Source organism: Aethina tumida, chromosome 1 (genome assembly GCF_024364675.1).
Source record: "Aethina tumida isolate Nest 87 chromosome 1, icAetTumi1.1, whole genome shotgun sequence".
In the NCBI taxonomy this organism is placed as follows: Eukaryota; Metazoa; Arthropoda; class Insecta; order Coleoptera; family Nitidulidae; genus Aethina; species Aethina tumida.
The window spans coordinates 65,466,663-65,492,126 of NC_065435.1; the positions used below are offsets into that span (position 1 = coordinate 65,466,663).

General features: G+C 30.2%; 2 protein-coding genes across 2 annotated transcripts; both read left to right on the forward strand.

Moving 5' to 3' along the window:
* The first annotated feature begins 17,911 nt into the window (after window positions 1–17,911).
* On the forward strand, window positions 17,912–18,436 carry LOC109608390 (leucine-rich repeat-containing G-protein coupled receptor 5-like). Its single transcript, XM_049970626.1, has one exon. The coding sequence runs from the start codon at window positions 17,912–17,914 to the stop codon at window positions 18,434–18,436; it is 525 nt and encodes a 174-aa protein (XP_049826583.1).
* Window positions 18,437–18,969: 533 nt separating this feature from the next.
* LOC126266508 (protein toll-like) lies at window positions 18,970–19,872 on the forward strand. Its single transcript, XM_049970632.1, has 3 exons — window positions 18,970–19,498; window positions 19,573–19,731; window positions 19,783–19,872. Exons 1-3 carry the CDS (start codon window positions 19,193–19,195, stop codon window positions 19,870–19,872), a joined length of 555 nt encoding a protein of 184 aa, XP_049826589.1. The 5' UTR covers window positions 18,970–19,192.
* Window positions 19,873–25,464: the final 5,592 nt, after the last annotated feature.

Below are 25,464 nucleotides of genomic sequence, written 5' to 3' on the forward strand. Positions count from 1 at the left end.
GTGGTTTTTCGTTGACGTCCTGGCTTGCGTCGATTTCCAACACCACCTTGAGTTCAGAATTTACATAAAATCTTCGAAACAGCACTCATAGTAATATTTAATGTTTTTTCCACGTCACATTGCATTCGGCCACTTTCATAAAATTCAACAACTCTTTTCATAAATTGAAATGTAAAGTAAATATGTTTAGGCATTACTACGTTGAAACCGACAGAAAATGTTAAGGATTTCAGTACAACTGACCACAAATAAAATAATATTCCATACCGTTAAAAGACGGATCCGATAAAAAGACCTAAACAAAAGACGATTAGCGGTAATACCAGTATATCGGACGGTAAACACTGAACTAGTGAATTTGTTTAACACCATTGCAACAGATACGAAAAATCCCAGGGGATAAAAATCCAATTTTTAAAAATATTCCATGCTTTTTTCCACCACTATATGTATAAAATATATTATATTAATATATTTAGAAAATAACATAATATAAAGATGTGGAAGCCGAGTAATTCTGGTTTTCCTTTCAAAATAAAAACATTAATGGGTAATTGTGTTTTATGCAGTTTAGGCAAAATACGTGCACAGGCAAACATTTTTTACAGATCTTTGATACGATTAGATTGTGAGAAATAAGTAGTCACATTAGCATAGTGACCGTGCAGGAGGGCGGAGCTTAACAGTAACTTGACGTTAGTGCTCGTAGAGGCATGAATCGAAAATGTCTGATTATATGTCAACAATGTAACCCATTATTTATAAGAAAATGTTTCGGACAATTCTGTGGATATGCACTGTAATTAAGATAACTTTCAAGCAAAGAGAATCGAGAATCCAAAATTGCGTAACCCCAATTTCTCAAACTATATAGTATTAAGTTTTGATTGAAGATTTTGAACAATTTTAAAAACGGTTCTAGAATTTCCACAATCCGTTCAATAATTCAAAAATTCGAATTTTTATTTTAATTAGTTTTAAGAAGCACAAGAAAAATAATATAAGTACCCAAACACTGTTAATTTCTATTTGATATAATTAATTTGTAGATTCCTTCAATAAATTATTATTATTATCATTGTTATTATATGTTATATATACTTAACAACATTTTTTATTAGGGTCAATGGGATATGTACGGATGCGAAAAGATGCCTATTCAGTCACTAAACCATTTACAAAATTATTAGTTGTATAAATATGAAAAAAATTGTTCAGAATGTAAAAGCTGCTCTTTTTGGAAAGTTAATACTTTTTACTTAGTTTCATGAGTTACAGCCAAGGTGTATACGTGTACACAGTACTATTCAAATAACTTTTATTAAGTGAATAAATTAAATAAATATATATGTATTCCAATAATTATGCAATTACTCCCTGTAATAAAATGGATAATAGAAAGTAAATAAGCTAAGAGAGTTCTGGGTTGAAAGTGTGGCTGATGACTGCTATCATCTGAAGTGAGTTTTTCAATTTTTATAGGAAAAGGTGTCCGAATTCTGCTGAAGAGTAGTCCAATGACCAGAAGGTCTGCACACGAGGTAAAGGAGTCAATGAGCAGAAGAATGGCTAAAAATTTACTTTTGATATTCACGACTAACTTGAGCTTAACATAAGGCCATCCACCTCCTACCCTCTACCCAGAGTAGACCATGAAATAGAGGGAGTCTTGAGTTCTTGAGGGTTGTCCCAAGGTACAACTAACGAAAACCACCTCTTCAACACCTCCCCTTATATACTTCATATAAGAACTCAAGACCCCCTCTACTTCATGGTCTACCGTAAAAGATCTTATATTAAGGGCAGGTGCTGGGTGTCAAAAAAGCCTTATGTTAAATTTAAGCTAGAGGTGAATACCAAAAATAGACTTTGACGCATTCACTCAATTTTCAACAACCCTCTGGTCATTGTTTTCTTTATCTCGCGTGCAGCCTTTCTGATCATTGAATTACTCAGCATATCCAGGATTCTCATAGCATATCTACTATAGAAAAATTTCGAGCGGTTAAAGTAAATGGGGCTACTTGTAGACTTACAGGGACCCTACACAAATGGTTTCTTTATATTTTTAAATATACCATTTCAATAAAAGATTTTCTAGTGACAGAATGGTAATTCATTTAATATATTTTAACAAAATACCTGTAAATAGGAGTTCCCAAGTCTTCGCGGTACCACAACACCAACAGCACTTGATCACCATGGTCCGTCGTTGAAATATCACATGGCATATACACTGGATCTCCATGCACTACTTGGATGTTTACTATTGGAACTGAAACAAAATAACAAAATTAAAATCTAATGCAAAATAATTTACACATTTTTTAGAGAGAATTTTTGGTCTCACACATTAACAACACAATTTGTAAATAGACTATCAACAAAAATTTACTATACAATGATCAATATGAAAACACCTATAAACATTGAATATGAACATATAATCACTCATTTCTTAATTTTCCCTTTTTTTGTTCATGTCTTCATTGTTAATTAGTTGATTTAGATCAAGCTTAGGCAGGCTTAGGCCTGCAATCTCTAAATGTCATATCTTCACAACTTTATTAATTCATCCTAGACTCAATGGCTATTTTTTATGCTTTACAAATCTGATGAATTGATTAATTATTGAAATTGGATAGTATAGTTTTGAAAATATTTTCTATAACATATTTGGGGCTCAGGAAAACATCATCAAACATAGGCCTTTTAATAAGAGAAATAGAACTTTTGACTATTTTAATTTGCATCTTAAAAGTATTTAAAATTAGGATTTATAAAAATAAACTAATGAAATTTCTAATAACAAGTCACTATGAGTTTAATATTCCACAGAAAGGTAAAAACAAAAACTTATTTAAACTGAGAACGTATTGATCTATGTGTGCTCGTACATCGTTAAAGGAAAATATGAACTAACAATAGAATATTGTCCATAGGGATTATTGACCCACAATGGCAAATTTAATGGCCATACAACCCTTTGAGTGTGAAGGGCCAGCTTCTGTTGGCATCCATTGGGAAAAAAGGTTACGATCCTTAGAGCTTTATCTGAAAACATCAAATATTGATCAAGCTGCTAAAGAAGAGAGCAACACAGCGCAAGTAGTGCGCACCAACAAATCTTCAAGAAATGTAATACAATTTTCTAGACGTACATGCAGACTATAACGACAATGAAGGCAACGAGGTAGATATATACATATACAGGGTGTTTACCAACTTATTCGAAAAATTTTAACCTCATACTCACTGTTGCATAAGTAATCGATTTATCAAAATACAATACATCAAAATATATAATATATATATATATATATATATATATATATATATATATATATATATATATATATATATATATACACATACCGTATCAAAAATGATGAACGTGACTACTCGCATATTGAGACGGAACATCAATACCCCTTTGTAAACAAAAAGGAAAGATATACATGCAATTATGTGGCGGGCCGAACTGACTGGAGGGGATCATTTGGTTTTGCTGCGTTTAGCATGCGGTTCGTCTCCGCAGACGTTGTTTTTAGTATATTTTATTTAATTTTTCGGATACATTTTTATTTTGAAAAAAGTAGTTTATTTTTAGAATACTTATTTTTGTTTTTGATATACCCTCAAAAAATATTTCATTTAATTTTACATTGTGCGCCGGCGCGCACCAGCACGGCGCATTGTCTCTGAGAGTGGGGATTCTTACTACCGGGCAAAACTTTACTCTCTTTGTCGTGCATCCATCTCTTACAACATCCAGACACGAAGAGCATTTTTCGTACTGTATACATTTTGATGTATTATATATATATATATATATATATATATATATATATATATATATATATATATAAGGTGTTTTACAACTTATCCGAAAAATTTTAACCACATACTCACTGTTGCATATGTTAAGTTGACGATTTATCGTATCGCAACAGTGAGTATGTAGCTAAAATTTGTCGGATAAGTTGCGAAACACCCTGTAAGCGGTGTGCTAAAATTGGATCCGCGAGCATTCAAATCAATGGGAACTTTTATATATGGATTGAATTATTTTTTTATCTCGTTTCCTGTTGCTCTATTACAATTTTTTTTAATAGTGACTATGTCGTTAAAATAAATCTATTAGATCTAAGCAAACATAAATATTAAGTTTGAATAAAAATTGTAAATAGTATGGAATCACAAAAGTTCAGTGCATTATGTCATATCAGAAGATAATACATAACAATATCCTCTCCGATGGAAAACTTGCGATTAGATAATATATGCTGATATGTCACTCGGTATGCTTATTTTATCAAAATTATATAAAAAGAAAGAGATGTAGTGTCACAGAGTTGTTACGTTTAGTGATAGCATGTAATTCCGGTAAGAGGTGTTGTAAGGACAGCTGGATATAGACGTAGAGTAGAGTGGATGTGTTTTATTTATTAAATGCAACATATAAGAGAATACTACAGAAACTGTTACAGTTTTAAACTAACACTAACATAGGTACGTACTTGAATAATATTAAATAAATTCAGTCAAATGGAGAAATTGTAGCATTGCAATGGAAGAAAATTCAAAATTGCATATGAAATATATATATATATATATATTAATTAAAATAAACGTCCCAGAGGTGTCCCAGAATATGTGGGCAATCCCCCGGATTCCTAAACGGTTCATTTTATTGATGTCGATCAAGAGTACTTTTTCAGTTTAAGGTTTATAGTTTATTCCGACCTAGTACTCCAAAATATATTTAAAAACAAATGATTGCCGGGGATGTCCATTATGGGCCCGTATCTTCGTAAAGAAGACCATAGAAAAAAAATATAGGACCTTGTCCTATTATTTTTATTTGTTATATCTATATGATATTATATGTATATTAATATGTGAAGAAAAACTTCTTCTTTTTAAGAATATTGCATATAGAGAATAGATTCTCTCTAATTAATTTAAACATATATAATATATTCATAATGAATGTCAAAAACATAATGTGGTTTATGATGTTCCACCACTGGACGACCACCAATTTAATTAAAAATATATTATATTTACCATGTCAAAGGATATGATTTTCGTTGTTAAATAAAATATACATATTAAAACTATTTTTAAAACAGTGTTTTATATATTGTTACAATTTATTATTTATTGTTCTACATCATATATACTATGGTTCTTTATCAAAATGTAATTGTAACTATAGGTTTTAGGACAATTAATGAAATTAATTAAAAACGAGAGTATTGATTGTCCAAAAATCAATCTTTTCATGTTCGCCTGTACGAGTTCTAGTCGTAAGTATTCATCTGATTTTAGTAGTACGTATTAAGTAGGACAATTTTCGAAATTGTACGTCCGTTTAAACACGAACCTAGAGCCCTTGACGCGAGTTCGCACACTATAAACGAATAAATCGTATGGATACGTGCGTATAGCTTAAACGTCCAACACGATTTAAACCAGTTGGGAGTTTCACGTACGTCGAACAATATTCGAAGATTCTCAGGTACTTAGAACAAAGGAATAGGAAATACTCGAGCATGTTCGGTTGTCCGTATTGCGTGCGACAGTAACTATTTTTACTAATTAAAAAATCCTTGTAATTTATTTTAATATATCACGATTAAATGTCTTTAACTTAGTTTACATTTATTATTTGACATTTTATTTTACACAATGTAAGTGACACTCTGGAAAAAATATTAATATAATATGTATAATAATATAAAAAATCAGAATGAAAAATGACTTTCGATCTTACGTGGCCGAAATATTGAAATTTGTATATTCAATAATAGTGGTTTACAAATTTCAACTTGTGAAATAAAGAAATATTTTTCTGTCGAAAATTTCATGCAATTTTTCAGGATTTTCAAACACTCCCACCATTTGAGTAACATTTTTCAACAACAAATACTTCCAATATACCAAGTTTTCTATTAAAAACTATCAATTTTAAATCAATTACAAATATGTGAAGTCTAAGAATCGTAATTAATACGTAATTTGTAATAAAAGGGAGAACAATCTAATGTACAAATTTGTTCTCAAATCTCAATATTTCTCAATATTCACGTAAACTGTGTTAACTGATAAAAAGTAACTAAATGAAATTTCCTATAATTTCATTTGTATGGGTAGTATATTTAAACTTTATCAGCTTCTTGAAAAATAAATTTCTCGTATTATCAGCAAGTTCAACTGAAGTGCATATTTTAAAATGGCCTTTAAATTATAACGAGAATTTATTTAACGAATGTTTGAAAGCAGTTCACTTACAAGTATTCCAGGTAGTCGATAACAAGTTTTTGGGACAATACAAATGTTCCAATTACTTCAAAAAGATCAATGCACTGTTACAAAGGTACAATGCAATTGGTATGCACGAGTCGGGAAGTTTCAATTAATACACATTCATTCTAAGACATATTCATATCAAAATATTCAACTTCAATTTTCAGTTTCAAATAAGGCAACTAACATAAGATTTTTCTTTCAGAAAATTAAGGTGGCCAAAGTGATACACAGCTCACTCATGTTGTATCGTTCAAATTATTCAATATGTCACAGCTATTATTGTACGCTTATCTTCGGGCAGTCCCGCTCCACAAGCCAGTGGTGGCGGGAGGCCGACGGATCAACTGCAAGCCCAATCCTTACCCAGGGAGGTTCTAGGACCTTTCTCAGATTGGGCTTGTTCTTCCGGGAACCAGTTGACAGGGGGCTGGCATCTTTGTCAGTCCCGTCTTCTGGTTCAACTTCACCCGTGTATGTATATACACGCCCTTTCCCCCATATGTGCTAGCACATATGGTTTCCAATTGGTTATGATCTCCGGATCGGTGCCCGGAGGGGGGTTTACACTTTCCCCTCTCTGTCCCCAGAAAAAAAAAAAAAAAAAAAAAAAAAAAAAAAAAAAAAATGTACGCATTCATCGGGCAGTACCGCTCCACAAGCCAGTGGTGGCGGGAAACCAACGGATCAACTGCAAGCCCAATCCTCACCCAGGGAGGTTCTAGGACCTTCCTCAGATTGGGCTTGTTCTTTCGGAACCAGTTGACAGGGGGCTGGCATCTTTGTCAGTCCCGTCTTCTGGTTCAACTTCACCCGTATATGTCATATATACGCCCTTTCCCCCATATGTGTTATCACATATGGTTCCTCTTTTGGTTATGATCTCCGGATCGGTGCCCGGAGAGGGGTTTACACTTTCCCCTCTCTGTCCCAAAAAAAAAAAAAAAATGTACGCATTCAACATCATCTCGGGCAGTACCGCTCCACAAGCCAGTGGTGGCGGGAAGCCAACGGATCAACTGCAAGCCCAATCCTCACCCAGGGAGGTTCCAGGACCTTCCTCAGATTGGGCTTGTTCTTCCGGAACCAGTTGACAGGGGGCTGGCATCTTTGTCAGTCCCGTCTTCTGGTTAAGCCTCACACGTATATGTCATATATACGCCCTTTCTCCCATATGCACATATGGTTCCCATTTGGTCATGATCTCCGGATCGGCACCCGGAGAGGGGTTTACACTTTCCCCTCTCTGTCCCAAAAAAAAAAAAAAAAATGTACGCATTAATTCTAAATTCTATAATTTATTCATAACAAAAATTATTTTAAACCTATTATATTATTGTCATTTTTATTTCCTTTGACAAATATAAAGAATCGACAATAATAATTTACAATTTATTTCTGTGTATTTTTATATGTATTCAGTGGCTTTATACAGGGTGATTCATTTCATTATAAATTTCATTTCCGGTTTCGCCAGAATACCATATACATTTCAGTAAAATTAAATTGAATAATAAAATAATGCTGCTTTCCTGTGGGATTTGTTTTATATTTAAAATATTCCATTGAAACTAACAATGTTTTAAGAAGCATATATAAAAAAGAAACACCCCGTATAAAATTTAGGAGTATTAAAAATGATTCTTTGTAGGATGGTCCTTTGTTAACGTGTATGCCAAAAATAGCCATTCTAGCAACAAAATTGGAGGCTTTATAGATATTTTACTCAGAACATCAATTTTTTAATTTGTTTTTGTTACTTAAAAATATAATTTAAAAAGTAAATAAATTTAATTAATTTTCCTATAACATGCTAAATTTCTTCACTATTTTTGTTAGTTGAGCCAACTTCACTGAGACAGGGCTCGAATATTAACTACAAGATTCCATTATTTTTTATATCTGAAGTTTTCTTCTTATTGTTAATTTTTGTGTGTATAGTGTCCTATATATTCAATAATTAATAATTACTGAGTAGATATTGATTATCAAAGTTAAAGTTGTTATTTTCTTAAAATAAGTCATTGGTTTAGAAAATCTAAGAGGGTGGTTTCCATTTAAATTGTACTAGGTGGCAGCCTCTTCATTCTCAAAAAATGTACAGTTTTCCATCAAAAAATACCATCCATAAATCTACATTATCTTTTAACCATATTATGTCCTCACCACATTCCAGAAGGTTTTATATTAACATTTGTTAACAGTATTTTCGTTACACTTATAATTAGTATAAATTTATGTTGCCTTTTTTGTGGGAAACAACCTAATCAATGGCATAGCTACGACCCATAGGAATGCGGTTGTTATTTCGATATTGAAATTAGACCTTCTGAAATTTCTACTCCTATCTACACTTCATAATCGACAAAGGATGGTTCTTGTTTGTAATTTAGGTACATATAGCTGATCAATCATGCTTTCAGAAATGTAACATAAATACTTGATGCGTTTAGCATCAGATGCATCTCTACAGGTCACGGCAAGAGTTTTTTATATCGACAGTCGATATTGGAGTGAGAAAACGTCCAAAATGAAAAAGTACATAAATATGTAGAAACTGTATGTTTATATCATATTATATTTAGATATATCCATTTTTATCCTGGGAACGTGCCAGTCGAAATTTTTAACCTACGTACAAAATCTCATGATGAACTTCACCTTACACGTGGTCCTCTTTTTACTCACTATCAAACTATCAAATTATTATGTGTATTAACTTAAAGTATCATAAATGTGTATTTAATTTTTAAAATTAAATTTGTTGTCACGCATTTACCAAAGTTTTGCAAACATCATCGTATCTTACAATCTGAGTGGAAAATCCAGTTGAAGTCTACCTGCATAATACCCTATTACATATATATGCATTTGCATTTATACGTACCCATCTTCATATACAGTGCATATATTGTATTATATTACACATACCGTATCAAAAATGATGAACGTGTCTACTCGCATATTGAGACGGAACATCAATACCCCTTTGTAAACAAAAAGGAAAGATATACATGCAATTATGTGGGCGGGCCGAACTGACTGGAGGGGATCATTTGGTTTTGCTGCGTTTAGCATGCGGTTCGTCTCCGCAGACGTTGTTTTTAGTATATTTTATTTAATTTTTGGGATACATTTTTATTTTGAAAAAAGTAGTTTATTTTGAGAATACTTATTTTTGTTTTTGATATACCCCCAAAAAATATTTCATTTTACAGATTGAAAATTATACAAAGTTACGGAATTTAAATGGAGCATCCGAAGAACTCGAACTACATCCCTACGCATACGGAGATTTACTAAATGCATTCGCAAAGATTAATTTACATTGTGCGCCGGCGCGCACCAGCACGGCGCATTGTCTCTGAGAGTAGGGATTCTTACTACCGGGCAAAACTTTACTCTCTTTGTCGTGCATCCATCTCTTACAACATCCAGACACGGAGAGCATTTTTCGTACTGTATATCCAACATAACATCTAATAGTGCTAATCTAAATTCACAATGTTTGTCGCAACACTTGCGTTTCTACGTAGATATCACATATTCCTCATATACACGTATCCAATCGTTAAAAATGAAACGGCGTTGACTATACGGCTGTCAAAAATTTGTAGGTTGACTCGACGGAACGGTATGGTCTTCAACGACCAGAATTCGCATAATACGGAAGCAGATGGTGCAATTTTATAAATATGCACAGTCCCTTTCACTCTTGTATAGCCCCAGGTTGCTATCCAAGTATCTACAGAATTTTAATGGCAAAGTTAAAAGTTTACGCCAGACAAGCATATAAAAGATACATATAGTTTTCCTTCCCGACAAAATTGAAAACCCTATCTGAATATGTGTAATTACTATTTCTATGCTTTTGATAAACTGCCTTCAAGCATTTTTACTACGATTATGTACAACGAAACTTATTTTTTTGTTCCACGAAAACCGTTTTTAATAAATGTGTGCACACGTACCAAGAAAAAAATGCATGATTATATTCTTTACAAATCACTATCATCCCAGAAAATTATAATACACCTGTTGCAAACCAATTACCTTGACTAAGGACTGCATAAACTTTCAGTGTAGTCTCATTTGAGAAACTGATAAAAGGCAAAATAATGGGAAAAATGAAATCATTTATGTAATATTGTTAAATAATTAGGATAATCTAACTAAACATTTGTAAAATAGTGATTTTTTATACTACTACACTATCCACGTCTGAAAAACAAACATATATTGTTATAGACTCTGGCTCAGGGTTATCCCTATCATCAAATATGATCCTTAGATTGTTTAGTTATAATTATTATGGGTTTGATATTTATTTTAAATTAACGTACATTTTAGATAACTGCTCTTTTCAATATTTGAATTTTAAATTTCTCTATAACATGAAAACTTAAGTGCTTTAAAGCTTTGAATCGTTTTTATTTCGAATGTTGTTACACTCAAATGATAAACAACATATTGGGATATTCAACGACGTACGGTACATACCTTAATACCCGTTTTACTGCTTGCTAGCGATGATTACCGGGCGTCTAATTGAATTGCAGCAGTTCACTAATTGCATGGACCAGTCCGTGCTGAACGCAGTGATTCATTCACTATTTGTATTGCAATTAGTTAATTAAATCGTGCCACTATTTCCAGGACATATTTAATTTGACGCAGGACGATAGGATTCTCCCTCTTAATCGTTTTCGATCTCCGAGGAATAACTAGCATGCCAGAATTTTTATTCGTTTCCGTAAATCCCGACGGCACGTTACCGTAAACTTAGACTTACACCAGTACATTAGTCTATTCTCTAATGAACACAGTTACGATAATGACCCTCGAGAATTTTTCTAACCTCTTGTCAGGGTCGTCGTTTCAATAACTTACGATGAGCAACAGTTATAATGTTATATTGACAAATAATTTGAAGCACATGTTGAATAAAACGATAACAAAAATTGTGCACACAGGATTACTTTGTTATTCTTTTATAAAATGTTATCACCTCTTAAAACTGACATATAAATTTAAAATTCTCTGTATATCTAAGTGTTTACAATTAGTTCCGTGCTACTCCACTAATACGTCCTGAAAATAACACCTTTGGGTGAGCAATTGGGTCGAGCGTAGCAGAAAACTGCTCGGGCATCGCGTTCCATTCTCTCTTTTGCCCCAATCTACAGTGCCCTGGAGCGCATCCAAAGAGAGCGAGAGAAGTGATCGTTTACTGGCAGGGATTTATTATTCTCCAAGATTTATATTATCCGTGATAATTGTTTTTGTTCAGTGTTTTGTTCGTTTCAAATAGTCCAGTGTCTGCATTTCTTTGTGATAATATTTCTGATTTATTGCCGGCTCGTCCACAATGCCTCTTCACTTCGAACAGCATGATTTAATATCTAACGAGAATTTAAATTATCTACCCGAAAATATTTCTCAAACTGTCTTAATGAATCTGCTTTGCCTTTTTCAAGTATCGCGATGTGAACAGATGCTACCTTACAACAATTGTTTCCGGCACCGTATGGAGTAACACTGGTAGCTTTCAGGATATGAATTTGGTAACAACACAAAAAAATATAATTTATTTTATTTTTTAATTATTTTTTTTTTTTCAAAACTCCATGTACATAACTGAATTACATAGAATATGTTCAAATAATTCAAATTAGATCGTCATTCGTTTATTGTTTCCTAATCTACAGGATTTTCCATATTGGTTGACTTTAGCTGTTTCAGATTTTTATAAACCAAATAGAGAAAAATGTAGTTAAAAATTAATTAATTTTTTTAACATTTATATTGATATATCCGACCCTTTCTGAAATATATACGAAAAGTAACATTTGACAAAAGTATAATTAACATACCTTAATCATTGACACATTAGTCTAAAATTTTTCCTTCATCTGGTTTAGAAACACTCGTAATAACCAACATCAACTAATTTAGGACACTTAGTATATTTTTTTGAGAATACTATTTAGACTTAATTAAAACTAACTTATACAAGAAATCACAACTAATAACTTTTACTTTTTAAAATGAAAAATGTCACTAATAACAAATATTCAAAATTTTATTTCTATCAGCAACAGTACATATTGCAGTCTAAATTGGGGATGGGTTTTTATGGACTTAAAAAGTACAACAAAATGCTGATGTGACAATCCAACCGCACTAAAATAGAATTTGGGGATTTACGGGCTTCGGATTTGTTGAAGGCTGATTGGGCACAGTTTCATTTCGCAAGCAACTAATTGGGATGTCTCTCGATTGTCAGTTTGTCCAGGTAAATTTCTTTCCTTAGAACAGGTCGACTGTTTTATTTCCTGTTATATTCGACTGACATCATCAAATATTATATAAGCTATAATAATTGTAATGTAAAATTTCTGTTTTCTGGAAATAACTTGTATTATATACATGTTTGACTTTGTCTTCATAATTTTATGAATAATAACGTAGTCCGTGGCTAAATTTATTTCAATATTGATGCCCAGAAGGATTCTGTTGGCTGGCCAGATATTAATCTATAGGTTTAAGTCTAGTAGATGAATTGATGTTGTTATTGTATCCCTGGATAGTGTACAACATTAACGTAGTGACATTACATTGTGGAATCTGATTGTTTAGTAAGTTCGGCGTCACCTAAATCGATATTTATTCCATCTAGTTTTAAAACTTCCTGCGAGACAAAGTTTTTAAATTTTCTGTCTCTATCGGAAATAAATATTTGTGAGAGACTATAATGATTAAAAAACTTTAATAATCCTTCAACTACTTTGAATGAATTTCCTTAAATAATAGGATAAACTTAAAAAAGTTTGGAAAATGAGTCGATAATTGACAAAAAAAAACTAATAGGATAATAATACAACCTTGTTAATTTTCGTTCTATTTCCTCCCTTTTGGATGATTTGTTTTACCCGTGTAATATTATTCGAAGGTTTCTATTTGTTTTTCTTCTGTACTTGTATCAAGTAATTTTACAAAAATCTATATTAGATTCAACAAATTGCACAAACAATAGTTTTTTCATTTTGAATAAAATTTTATTGGAGAAATATTAGGATAGCTTTATTTAGATATGATAATTTTGCTATTTGCCCAGTTTTAAGATTTTTGTGTTACAGTTCTCCCATTACTTTCTTAAGGACATGCAACATTTGGCGTCTAGTTTATACAATCAGTGCAGTATTCTGGATTAACAGTCAGCATTAGTATTCTAGTTTCATTCTCAGAAATAATTTTAATGTTAAATAACTCTAATTTTATTCCTCAGCACACTAGTTTTGAATTTCTTTAAGAGAATAGCAATTCAGGTGGATGATGGTCAAAGTAAATTTAAAACTTTTTAGAATAAAAATATTTAACCTAAAGAATGACTAAAAGCTATTTTCATCTCGTACCGTATTTTTGCTTGGAGCATTTATTTGTGTTGGTACAACCAAATCATTGAAATATCGAATCAATATGGTGATTTTAAACAAAAAAAATTCTTCTCAAACTGGTGTTGCAAGTGCAGTTTACTGCGAAATTAACAGTCGGCATATAATTTTAATATTAAATATTAAACGGCAATAAAACTTGTCTATTTGATTCGCATACACTTAAGCAATGAATCATATGTCTACTCATAATTATTCAAAACTCGAGTTTAAGGAGTAATTTGTAAACTGAATGAAATGAATAATGTAGATCGTTTTAGATAGGAACATTGTATGTATAATGCATGCAGACGAAATCTAATGCGAAATAAATAGTAGAATTAGACTAGATAATTATGACACTATTTATAACGTGAAATTGGATTATATTATAACGATATATTATATAACGATATATTATATTATAAAGATATTATTATATTAAATATGCGTATATTTGTAAGGTTCTTGTATAATTGTATAGTGGAAGGGAAAGTGATGTAAGATGAGAACTGGTCCTTAACCGTATTTCTATTCGTTTCAGGATGATTGCCCAAACAACACCCACAAGCATCTCTCCGACAATACCCAATTGGCTCTAATAAGTAGTAATTGGCTTTTTAATAATATTATTTATTTTTCATGTTTCTTGAATATGTGACTATAAAATGATTTGTAAAATATGTTTAAGACTAACTATTATTATCTAATTAATTAATATTGATAATTTATCGAACATAATTAACGGACAAATAGAACTCTTCACGCAAAATAATTTCAGTTAATTCCAAACACAAATTTCAATTTAAATCACGTTCTCCGTCACTTGTAAGATATCGAGATTTAGAAAATCAGTCAGCCACTCTGTTTAAGTAGCATTATAACTTAGTAACGTAACTCTGCATGTTTGATGTATGAGAACGTGGACCACCTAAAAAGATTAGTATGACATATTGACAAACAAACAACTTCGGATGTTAAGAACTTCTCCTGCTCTTTGGAGACTGGGTTGAACACGAGACTTTGTCTGGAACTCGCGTATCAGACTAATGAATTTCCACGAGGTTTCGGTATTTTTATAAATAAAGGAAACCTATTTTAGAATATTACAAAGTGAAAAAGTTTATTTAAAAATTTACTTTGTGGTGTAGATATATTGTTCCTATATATCAGATTTGTTAATTACGTAATCTATAGATGGGACTCGAGTCACGCAGATACATACGCATCTAATGATTGTTTGCCGTGATATTGTTGTTAATTTTGCAGTTTAAGAGTCAAGGAACCATTGACACAGAAAGTTATTTCTTTCCTTTATAAATCGTTTGTGCTGTCGGAGGCAAGATTTTGTGTTAAAAAAAGTTAAAGGTCTTTTAAAAAAAATAATATTCCAACAAGTTCTTTTTTACATTATATATCATATATAAGGTTCCACGCTTACTTCATGTAACATTTATATACTATGTATATTGTAAATATTAATGATATTTTTAAAAAATAATAATTGAAATGTTTTTATAGCGCAATGAAACGGGACCATCCTTATTTTGCCACCGAAGCTATACCCACATAACCCCGATTTTAATTCCATTAACTTACACATGGGACCTGGTGGGATAACAAATTGGCCAGAGTAATGAGAAAATTAGAAATGGTTTACAAGAAGTGAAACGATATTATATTGTTAGTCACATGTTGTACTAGAATATATATCTTTCGGATTCACACATAATATATTCTAAAAGTCCTTAAAAGTTTTAAATAAAACGTAAATGTAACTAAATTACAATAAAATGTGTTTATATTAAATATATATTTTTTATGGATAGAGATAATATATATATATATATTTAATTTCCTAAATAAAACCATTTTTGAATATAAAAATAAACATTATGGGTGTTTAAAATGGCTTTTTCTAGGTCGACGTTTTATCAAACAAATGAAATAATCAATTAAAATAATTTAATAATTTACAATTTACTGTTAACAAAAATATTGACTTTTACATGATAAAGAATAGATTATACGAAGTATTCGAAACGTCGTAAAACCACAAATAAATACAACAACACAGTGATGATGATCTTATAAGTATTTAAAAATCTGTAATACAAGGAACATTAAAACAAATATATTCAATATGCCTTGGACACCAATATTCTTAATACTACAGGTGTTCTTTACCTACACAATTTAATTAAACCCATGATAACTTTTATTTCTTAAACTTCAGGTATGGCTTTTAAATTAGGGAGCTACAAAGACCCAAACCTACAGGTTTACCCTTTATATTGTTAGTTATCACTTAAATTCATTCAGTTCGTTCCTGTTTATAATTAAGTATCATCAATGTTGAATTGTGTGTGCCTGTGTGATAGATAAAACTTACAATTTCAACTCTTTATTACTTAATATTAATAGGTAATACTATTTTTTGGTATAATAATTCCATTAATATTTATAATACTCTGTTATTTTTATAATATTAGTTGGGCCTATTTAAAAATATCCCATGCGCAAAACTGCATTTGATAAAGTACATTTGATATCTCCGACTAAACTTAGAACTAAAATATCAGGTTCAAAGGAGTTATTGTTAGGTACTGGGAAAAGAAATTTAACATTTTAGATTGTTGATTTATTTAATTAATTTTTTTATATTTTAACATTTTAGTATTAAACTATTACATATATTATTATTTGAAAGCCTAACCATGCAGTTTATTTTTTTCTAGATTGTATTTAAAGATTTTTTGTTAAAAATGGTGTATTCAAGTGATGTAATTCATGTAAATTTGCTTTACGAGTTCAAAAATCCGATTAAAGCAACAGAAGCGGCACGTTGCATTCGTAATGAATTTGGAAAAGATGCTGTAAGTGATGAAGTCGCATGATTTGGTGCGTCGGTTTAAAAGTGGCAATTAATGAATGTACTGAAGATGAAAAACGTTTAAGTCTTCCTAAAGTATACACCAACAAAGAAATTATCGCGGAAAACCTTCGTGCAACATGTTGGGCAATAGACCAGTCATTAAACTGCGATCAATCAATCATTAGAAAGAAGCTTTATGCAATGAATTTCATTAATAAGTCGAACAAATGAACATATAAATTAAGTCAGGATAACCAAAAAATGAGCTTATTATTGATCTTAGTGTTATATGCGACGAGAAATGAATTGATTTAATTAGTTTGATTTTCGCGGGTCCGGAAACTAAGTTCAAGCTGATAAACGTGGCTTAACCCAAGATTTAGATGACTGTGTGATGTACTATGAGCGGAATTTTACATATAGACTATCTACCAAAAAACTTCTTCTATCTTCAGTCAATGCAAGATACTTCTGCTGCTGAAACTGTTTCTTCTTGTCAACGCAAGACCAAATGTACCTTCCTCGAGTCCTTTTCTCGAATGGCAAAGTTGACAAAAGATTGTTGATTATAATGTTAATTAACTTGTTCAGTAAATGTTACTTTAAAGAAAGTTATTTATTTAAATTAAACATTAAAAACATAAATTACTTTTTCATTAATTAGTGTTATAATAATATAAAGTTAAATTACAATTAAATAAATTCTGTTTCTTTTGTTTCAGATATCATGTATGTATATGTATTTATAATACTATTGTTGGCAGTGTCATCATATTCCGAGATGAAATGTGTGAAACAAACAGAATGCAACTGTTTTGATAGCATTATAGATTATTTAGAATACTATTGCAAAAAAGTCGAAAATACAATCCATGTATACAAAAAAACTAAAATCGTAAAAGTGGATTGTTCCTCGACATCGTTTTTAGATGAATCAGATCTTCCTGTAATTGATGTTGGTGAACAAGTACGTCTTGACTTATCCAAATGCGGGCTTCCAAAGACGAATTATCTTTCCATTTTACGAAAGATGAATGTGACAAAAATTTCTGAACTGGCGCTTGATGGAAGTACTTTCAACAGCCAAAACCTGTTGAATTTCTCTAAAGATTTACTCCACGGAATGAAGTTTGTTGAATCTTTAGAGATGCGGGGCATTAGACACGTGCAAATTAAAGATAATATCTTAGAAGCTGTGCCCAACTTAAAGCATTTTACTTTACATTTTAGTAATATTTCAAATGTGTCGAATATTAAATTCTCTTCAGTTCAAAATCTTACATATTTAGAGATGAGTGCAACCGGATTGCAAGAAATTCCTTTAAATGAATACAGTAACTTACAACAACTAAAATCGTTAATGTTATTTAATAATAACATTAAAAGATTAGGAGCGAATGCTTTTAAAGGTGCTGCTAATTTACAATTATTAGAATTAAGCAGCAATCAAATACAAATTATACATGAGAATACTTTTCAGGGCATGAACAAATTATATGTTCTTAATTTGTTTAAAAACAATTTATCGGATATCACCAAAGATACATTTAAATATGCAAATAATTTATCTATTCTACGTTTAGGATATAATCCACTATTAAGGCTCCACGATTACGCTTTTGAAAATATGACAAATTTAAGAATTTTATTTCTAAATAATTGCAAAATACAGAAACTGCCTATTAATTTGTTTGAAGGCTCAACAAATTTAGAAGATTTAAAGTTTAATAACAACCATCTAGCAATAATTCCTACCAAATTGTTTAATTCATTAACTAAAATGAAAAAACTAAGACTGGATCACAACAACATTTAATATTTACCAGAAGATATGTTCGAGACTCTTGAAGCACTAGTAGAATTAAATTTAGGACACAATTACCTATCTTTAATAAGTGCAAAGTTATTTTGCAAGCAGAGTAATTTAATGAAGCTGAACTTACGATGGAATCAAATTGAAAAGATCGAAGGTCCCTTGCTAGTAAATGCGAAACTTCAAGAGCTTGATTTGTCCAATAACAAAATAGCCACGCTGACGACTGATACCATGAATGAGCTGAACTTGTTGGACAATTTAATAGACTTGAAATATCTCAATTTGAGTAGGAACCTACTGGAAAATGAGGCATTTCCGACTTCGATGGACATATCAATATATTCTATTTTAATATATTGATATGTCTTTCAATAGGATTAAAAATATTTCGGTGAGTATGGAGTAATTTATTTATTTAGAATTTATTAATAATTATTTTTTTTTTAATATTTTCAGTTGGTAACTTTATCCAATATACCCACGCATAGATTTACAATAAACTTAGCAAATAATGAAATTTCGAGGATCGACAGTACAATATATGCCAATTCAGATGACGACAAACAAGAAATAACACTTTTCTTGGATAACAATCCAATTGATTGTGATTGTTACAATTACAATTTTATAAAGGGCTATCCTGATATTAGAAGGGAAAACCAGATTTTCTATATTAGAAATTATGAACTATTAAAATGCACGTCAGGCACTCGTCTGCTAGACCTTACTAAACATTTAAATATTATTAATTGCCCAATGAAAGACTTAGTGACACAGGACTATACATGTGCAAAGGGGTGTGGCTGTTTCTGGAAACCGCTGAACTCTACATTTGTAATGGACTGTTCCAATAGAAATCTTACTGATATACCTACATTTGTCGCTCCTATTAAAGTCAATATATGGAATCAAATTTACCGTGTCAATAATATAGAAATTAATTTAAGTAACAATAATTTGGAAGTTGGTCCTTCCCCGCAATACGGATATGAAAACGTGACCGAATTAAATTTGTCTAACAATAAAATTGGAAACTTTAATTGGACGCCCCAAGATATACAGGTAAACTACTAGTTAATTTTAATCAATTTGCATTACTAAATATTAATTTAAATTAAATTGTTGTTTAATTTCAGAAACTTCATCTGGACCGCAACCATTTATCGTTCATCAGTGATGAAATTTTGGACAAATTAAATGGATCAATCAAATTGTTAACACTTGATGGAAATCCTTGGACATGCAACTGTTCTGCGTTAAAGCTGCAAAACTTTTTAATAGATAATAATAAACAGGTATGATATAAAATAAAATATATCAAATTACTTTATTCTTCTTTGTTTTAGATTGGAGAGGCAAACATTTACTGTGAAGACAGTGGAGTAAAAATCATACAAAATAATGAACTCTTTGACTTTAACTTTGACGATTATTGATCCCATTGATGTCATTGATAAATCAAAATTATCAAGAAGAATTAATCACTGGCAAAACTTGAAGTATATCATGCATAACAAAAAACAAATGGTTAATTTGGATATTTTGGAACCCTAAAACAACACAATTATCACATCTATTTTAAATAGTAACACTAAAATACAGTGAAGTTTTCCAATTATATATTTACTTAATAAGTAATAGGAGAAGGGATACCAACATGCCCCATGGATTCTAACTGCGATATTTGCCTAGAAATAAGAAAAATCGATGTTCCAGTATGTTCCAGTATGTGAAAAATTCACAGTAATCATCACTGGTTTTTTACATAAACTACCTTTGCTAAAAGTTTAAATCAAAAAGTATTAGTTAGGTAATTTTTAGAAATCGCATAGATACATTTATTTCCGCACTTAGCTTTGGCATGTTTACCTGGAAGCAACAAATAAAACAAGATCTTTACAAAATAATAATGCATGTGTATTTTCTACCTTTATTTATTACTGCATGTCTACCCCGATACTTCGATAGCTATAAATTGCTATTGTTACAGCAAGCACATTTCTTTTTATTTCACTGTTTATTACATGTATCATGTATGATATGAACCTGCCTCTCTTACGGTTATTAGTTTGTCAGGAACCGACTGGGAATTCTTAAATTGTATTTCTGGAAAATCGAGTCTGAATAATTCATCTAAAATTACCCAATTTGTGTAGAATAATTTTCATTATGGTAACTTACACAACTAGATTTTTAGGTTGAATTCAAAAATCATACCATTTGACTTCTAATTACAATTTTTTGTGCGACTTTCCGACCATCTATTCGACAATTCTTTGTTAATGAGAATACAATTTATGTTTTTTTTTTTTCAATTTTATTATTACCTATACAAAGAGAATAACTAAATGCAGGCCGTGAACCAACTTGGTCTTCAATTCAATTTTTTGAACTATCAGAGAAGCAAATTAATCAATTACATTTTGAGGAGTATCCAAGATTTTAATGATATTTTAACAATATATAAAAGAAGTGTTTCATTGAAAACAGACATACTTACATAAATGTTCATCAATGACGAAGAAACAAATATTGTAATTTCTTACCGAATAGTGAAGCTAATTTATCACTATTTATATTTTCAATGATTTGACTTTACCTGGCTCCAACAAATTAGTTGTTTCACGTTCTGTAAAAAATATTAACCACAAATGAAATGGCCACAACGCGTTGTAGCTATTTTGTTTTGTGGGCATATGCTTCCCACAGATCGCATTGTGCACAAAAATTGATGCATATTTTCGCTATATTGGGCCGAGCCGAGGTTCCTCAAATTACGTTTGCACCTACTACATCGGGGTTGTTACATTTTTCTCCGCAAGTATATATTAAATTGACATCGAAAAATGCCATTATTGCCTTTTGCACAGTACTTTTCGCATTTTTTGAATTATAGAAGTATATTTTGACTCTGCATTTAGTAATAAGACACATTTTATTCAAGTTTTTAATATATAGATAAGCATTATCTGGAGTTAATAAATTAAATAAAACCTCCCTCAAAGTGGCATCCAAATTTAAATACTTGAACGATTACTTTTCTCTTACAAAAATATGTTATGTTAAATAATCGTTAATTAATATTAAAACAATAACTTACTAAGTCTGTGATGATTTTGAATTAAAAAGAAAAATTACTCTTTCTTTATTATTTAATATTTTACATATTTTGTTGTTATGTTTGTTGCTAATCTTTTTGTACTTATAAGAGTTTCTGATTTTGAATTAAAAATAAAAATTACTCTTTATTATTTAATATTTTGCACATTTTATTGCTAATTTTGACAACTTTTGTACACATTTTAAACATTTTCCTTGTATATTTTGAGTGTTTCTAGTTGCATATAGTCCGGTCACTAATAATAACACTGACACAAAATAAAAGAGTGTCATTTTTCCCAGTTTCATATATTTTTACGCGCCAAACACGAATTCGCTGTCGGTGAAGTCCAATCACTCTACAATTTTAACCAATTGAACATAATTGGAAAAAATGGGTTATTCAGTCACTCATGCTATAACCCGTGTCATAAATTTTTAGGAAAATCAGCATTTAGGGAATGAACCTTTATACACTTTTAAAATGTTCCAAAAAATTAGATAGCACAACGAGGACGCATTTATCAATATTTGAAAATGTATATTAACAATATGGTGGATTTCTGCTATATACTGACATATGATTAATGTATTTTATGTTGGCGACTTATTGATGGTTTTCCATTTATGGTCACTTACTCTGAACTGGGGCGAATTCATATTACATCATTTAAAGCGTGTCTAAAAGGTCTGGGGTAGTCTCTTGTTAACGATTATTTAATATTAAACATTTCATCGAAATAAAGTTTATTTTATTTAAATAGCATAAATCGTGATGTTTGTTTTTGTTTGATATTCCATTTTTAGTTTCAGACATATTTCATCATTTTTTATTAAATCCGTATATTAAAATGTTGCTTATGGTAATCGAATTTTAGGAAAATTGACACTTTATTTTGCATTTCTCAATAAAAAGAGAAATAAATTTCCTATTAATATGGATCTGCCAAGAAAACTTATGCACAGTACGCATTGGTGTGTGAAATGAATATTTTTATGATCACTGTTTTCATCGATACGAGTGACGCCACATCTGAAACTTTTCTAGTATACTTTTCAAAGAGAAAAATATTTTATATAAGAAGATCACCTCAGTCATTATTTTTTTTTTTTAGTTTTAAAAAATTTGAAAAAATCACTGTTTAAATGAACGTATTTTACACATTTATTTATTTGTCTTTTAATATGAGAGATTTTAAATATGTAGTATTGTATAATATAGGGTATGAGGTTTTCTCTTTCTGACTCCCTCTTGATGTTAATTATTTATTCTACAAGAGATTCTCATGAGTTGCATAAGCACCCACTGTTCGATCACATAGTGATTTAATTATTCCCTTCATGATTGAAATGTGGTCTTTGGGGTTGAAATTGATATACCGCTCTGAATGTGTCGGTTTCCTGTAGAATGAGTTCTATAACAATGGAATTATGTTATTCTCTCCTGCTTTCATAGTAAATTTAATAGTCTAGTGCGGTTTCTTTAATTTCATTTTTCTACATTACAAAAGTGATTTGATATATCGCAGCCAGATCTTATATTTAGTTTTCCAATCACTCCATAAATATATCTGAAATTTAAACATATCTAGCCAAATAAAAAACAAAGGAGAATTAAATATTTCTTTATGATACACTATCACTTATTTATATAATTTTAGAAACACCCTGTATTATTCGAATCTAAAAAGACTATAAATTCCAGTTTATAATAAATGAAAAATCATTTAATTTGGTATTTGGTTCATTAAAATCAGAAGATAAATAACGGAGTTATGATCTTGAACGTTGTTGGCAAATTTGTAATTTTCACATTAATATTGTACTAAAAAACTATTACATTATTAAGCTGGCGGCATCTGCCATGCCAACGTAAATCCAAGCATTCCTGTCAACGTCTCCCAAACTATTTTCACCACCAGGTAAAGCATTTCCCTTTATTACATTATCTTTACGAACATTTTCTTATTAATTTGTATGTTTTTCATTATTCTAAATATTTAAACTTTTTTCTGTTATATTCCTTTATCTTAATTTTCTTGATAGTGGTTTCATTTCAAAACTTTATTAATATTAGTAATATTATTTTTATCTGTTTTGCATGTCCACATTTAAATATTAAAAACAACAATAACTTAATCAATAAGATTAAGATGGAACGAATATCCTCAAAATGATGTTATTTATAAATTGATTTTAATGAATAATAGACCAGAAAATAAAGAAACATTATGTATCTCATAAAAATTATTTTGTATATCACCCGACGGAAAGGTGCTTTACAATCAAAAAAGCTAATTTAGTTTTAGTAATTAATCCCATTAGAAAAATATGATTTTTCAGCTATAGCCGTAATAATAATAGCTTGAATAATTTTATATTAAATTTTTATAAATCTGTTCTACAGGATGTAGGGTACAATAGCGTATTTATCAACTTCCTTTAAACTATTATTTATTAAAATCAAATTATATATAACAAAATTACGAGTATACCAAATGGTCCACACTGTGTATGGAAGTTCAGAATATACAATTATATATTTTTATGATAAGATGATAAAAGTATTTTCATAGTACAACAAATTCATGATATTCCAATAAAAAATATATAGCTTTAATCTGCTATTCTCTTTTGAAACACTCTGTACATAAAACTGTCAACCTATCGATAAAATTTTATAACTTTTATTTGAATTGTTCTGTCACAGCCACAGTGAAAAGACTAGAATTAAAATTTATAATGCAACGCTGTGCACATTTATACATAAATGGTGACATGATGAATACATGAGTCGCATAGTTTAGTTTATTCGCAACAATAACTTATTGACATTACATGTTTAATTACAGCAAATCGTCAGTGATAGTGCAAAACCGCGTACGAACAGTTGGTAAATAGCAAATGCATTTCACATATTTACAGGAAATGAATATAATTTATATATTAATTAGTAGTATCTTAATTGTTGAAAAGAACTCAACATACTACAATTTTTTTTGTTATTTGTATGTTACAGTTTTACACAACAATAATATTTTAGTAAGAAATTCTTTAGTATCGATTTTTTAAGAATACAATTTCAATAATATATTTTTTTACAAAACAGCAACACTAATTTCAGTTACAAATCTTAATTTGGCAACTTTTGCATCTCCAAATATTTCATATTGATTTCAAAATAGGATATGAATTTTTAAATTGACGTGTCATTCAAAAACACTAGCGTTTTAACTTGAAATCACATGAATTACAAATTTTCCAGTAACATTGCTTTATTTCCAATTCCAATTTTAAATTGTTTTGTATTTAATATTTTTCCAAATGTTTAAAATCCTTTCATTCTTTGGAAAAAAATACTTATCGGATACGATAACTTTTTACATTAATTAATAAATTACATTATTATTACAATTATTTTATTTATATCCGATTTTTCAACTCGCATAGAATATTTTATTCACTTCTTTATGTTAATATAATTCAAAAATTATTCCATTTTATTATTCCTAGGAGTATCCTGTTTATTTGAAGTTAAAATGTATTTGATAAAGCACTCTGCATCACGAATTTCTAACAATATAAGTTAAAGTGACTTCAATTTGATTCTAGGAGACAAGAAAAATGAAGTTATTTCGAAAGTTCACGTGATAAATATGCCGCCATTTTCCTGTTATATTTCAAATTATCGACAGACGATTTTTCTGACTATTTTCAGACAATCTGACTACATACATGATAGGTCAGAGGACGGACTTGTTCAATAGTTTTGCTCATTATTTATCAATGTAATATTAAATTTAAACTTGTTTATTTTTCATATTTATTTATAACAATATACGAGTATTATACATAGAAGAGAAAATATTGAAATTCAAACTTACAAAGATAGATTTGATGTTGCCAACTACTGCAGCACTAGGCATTCT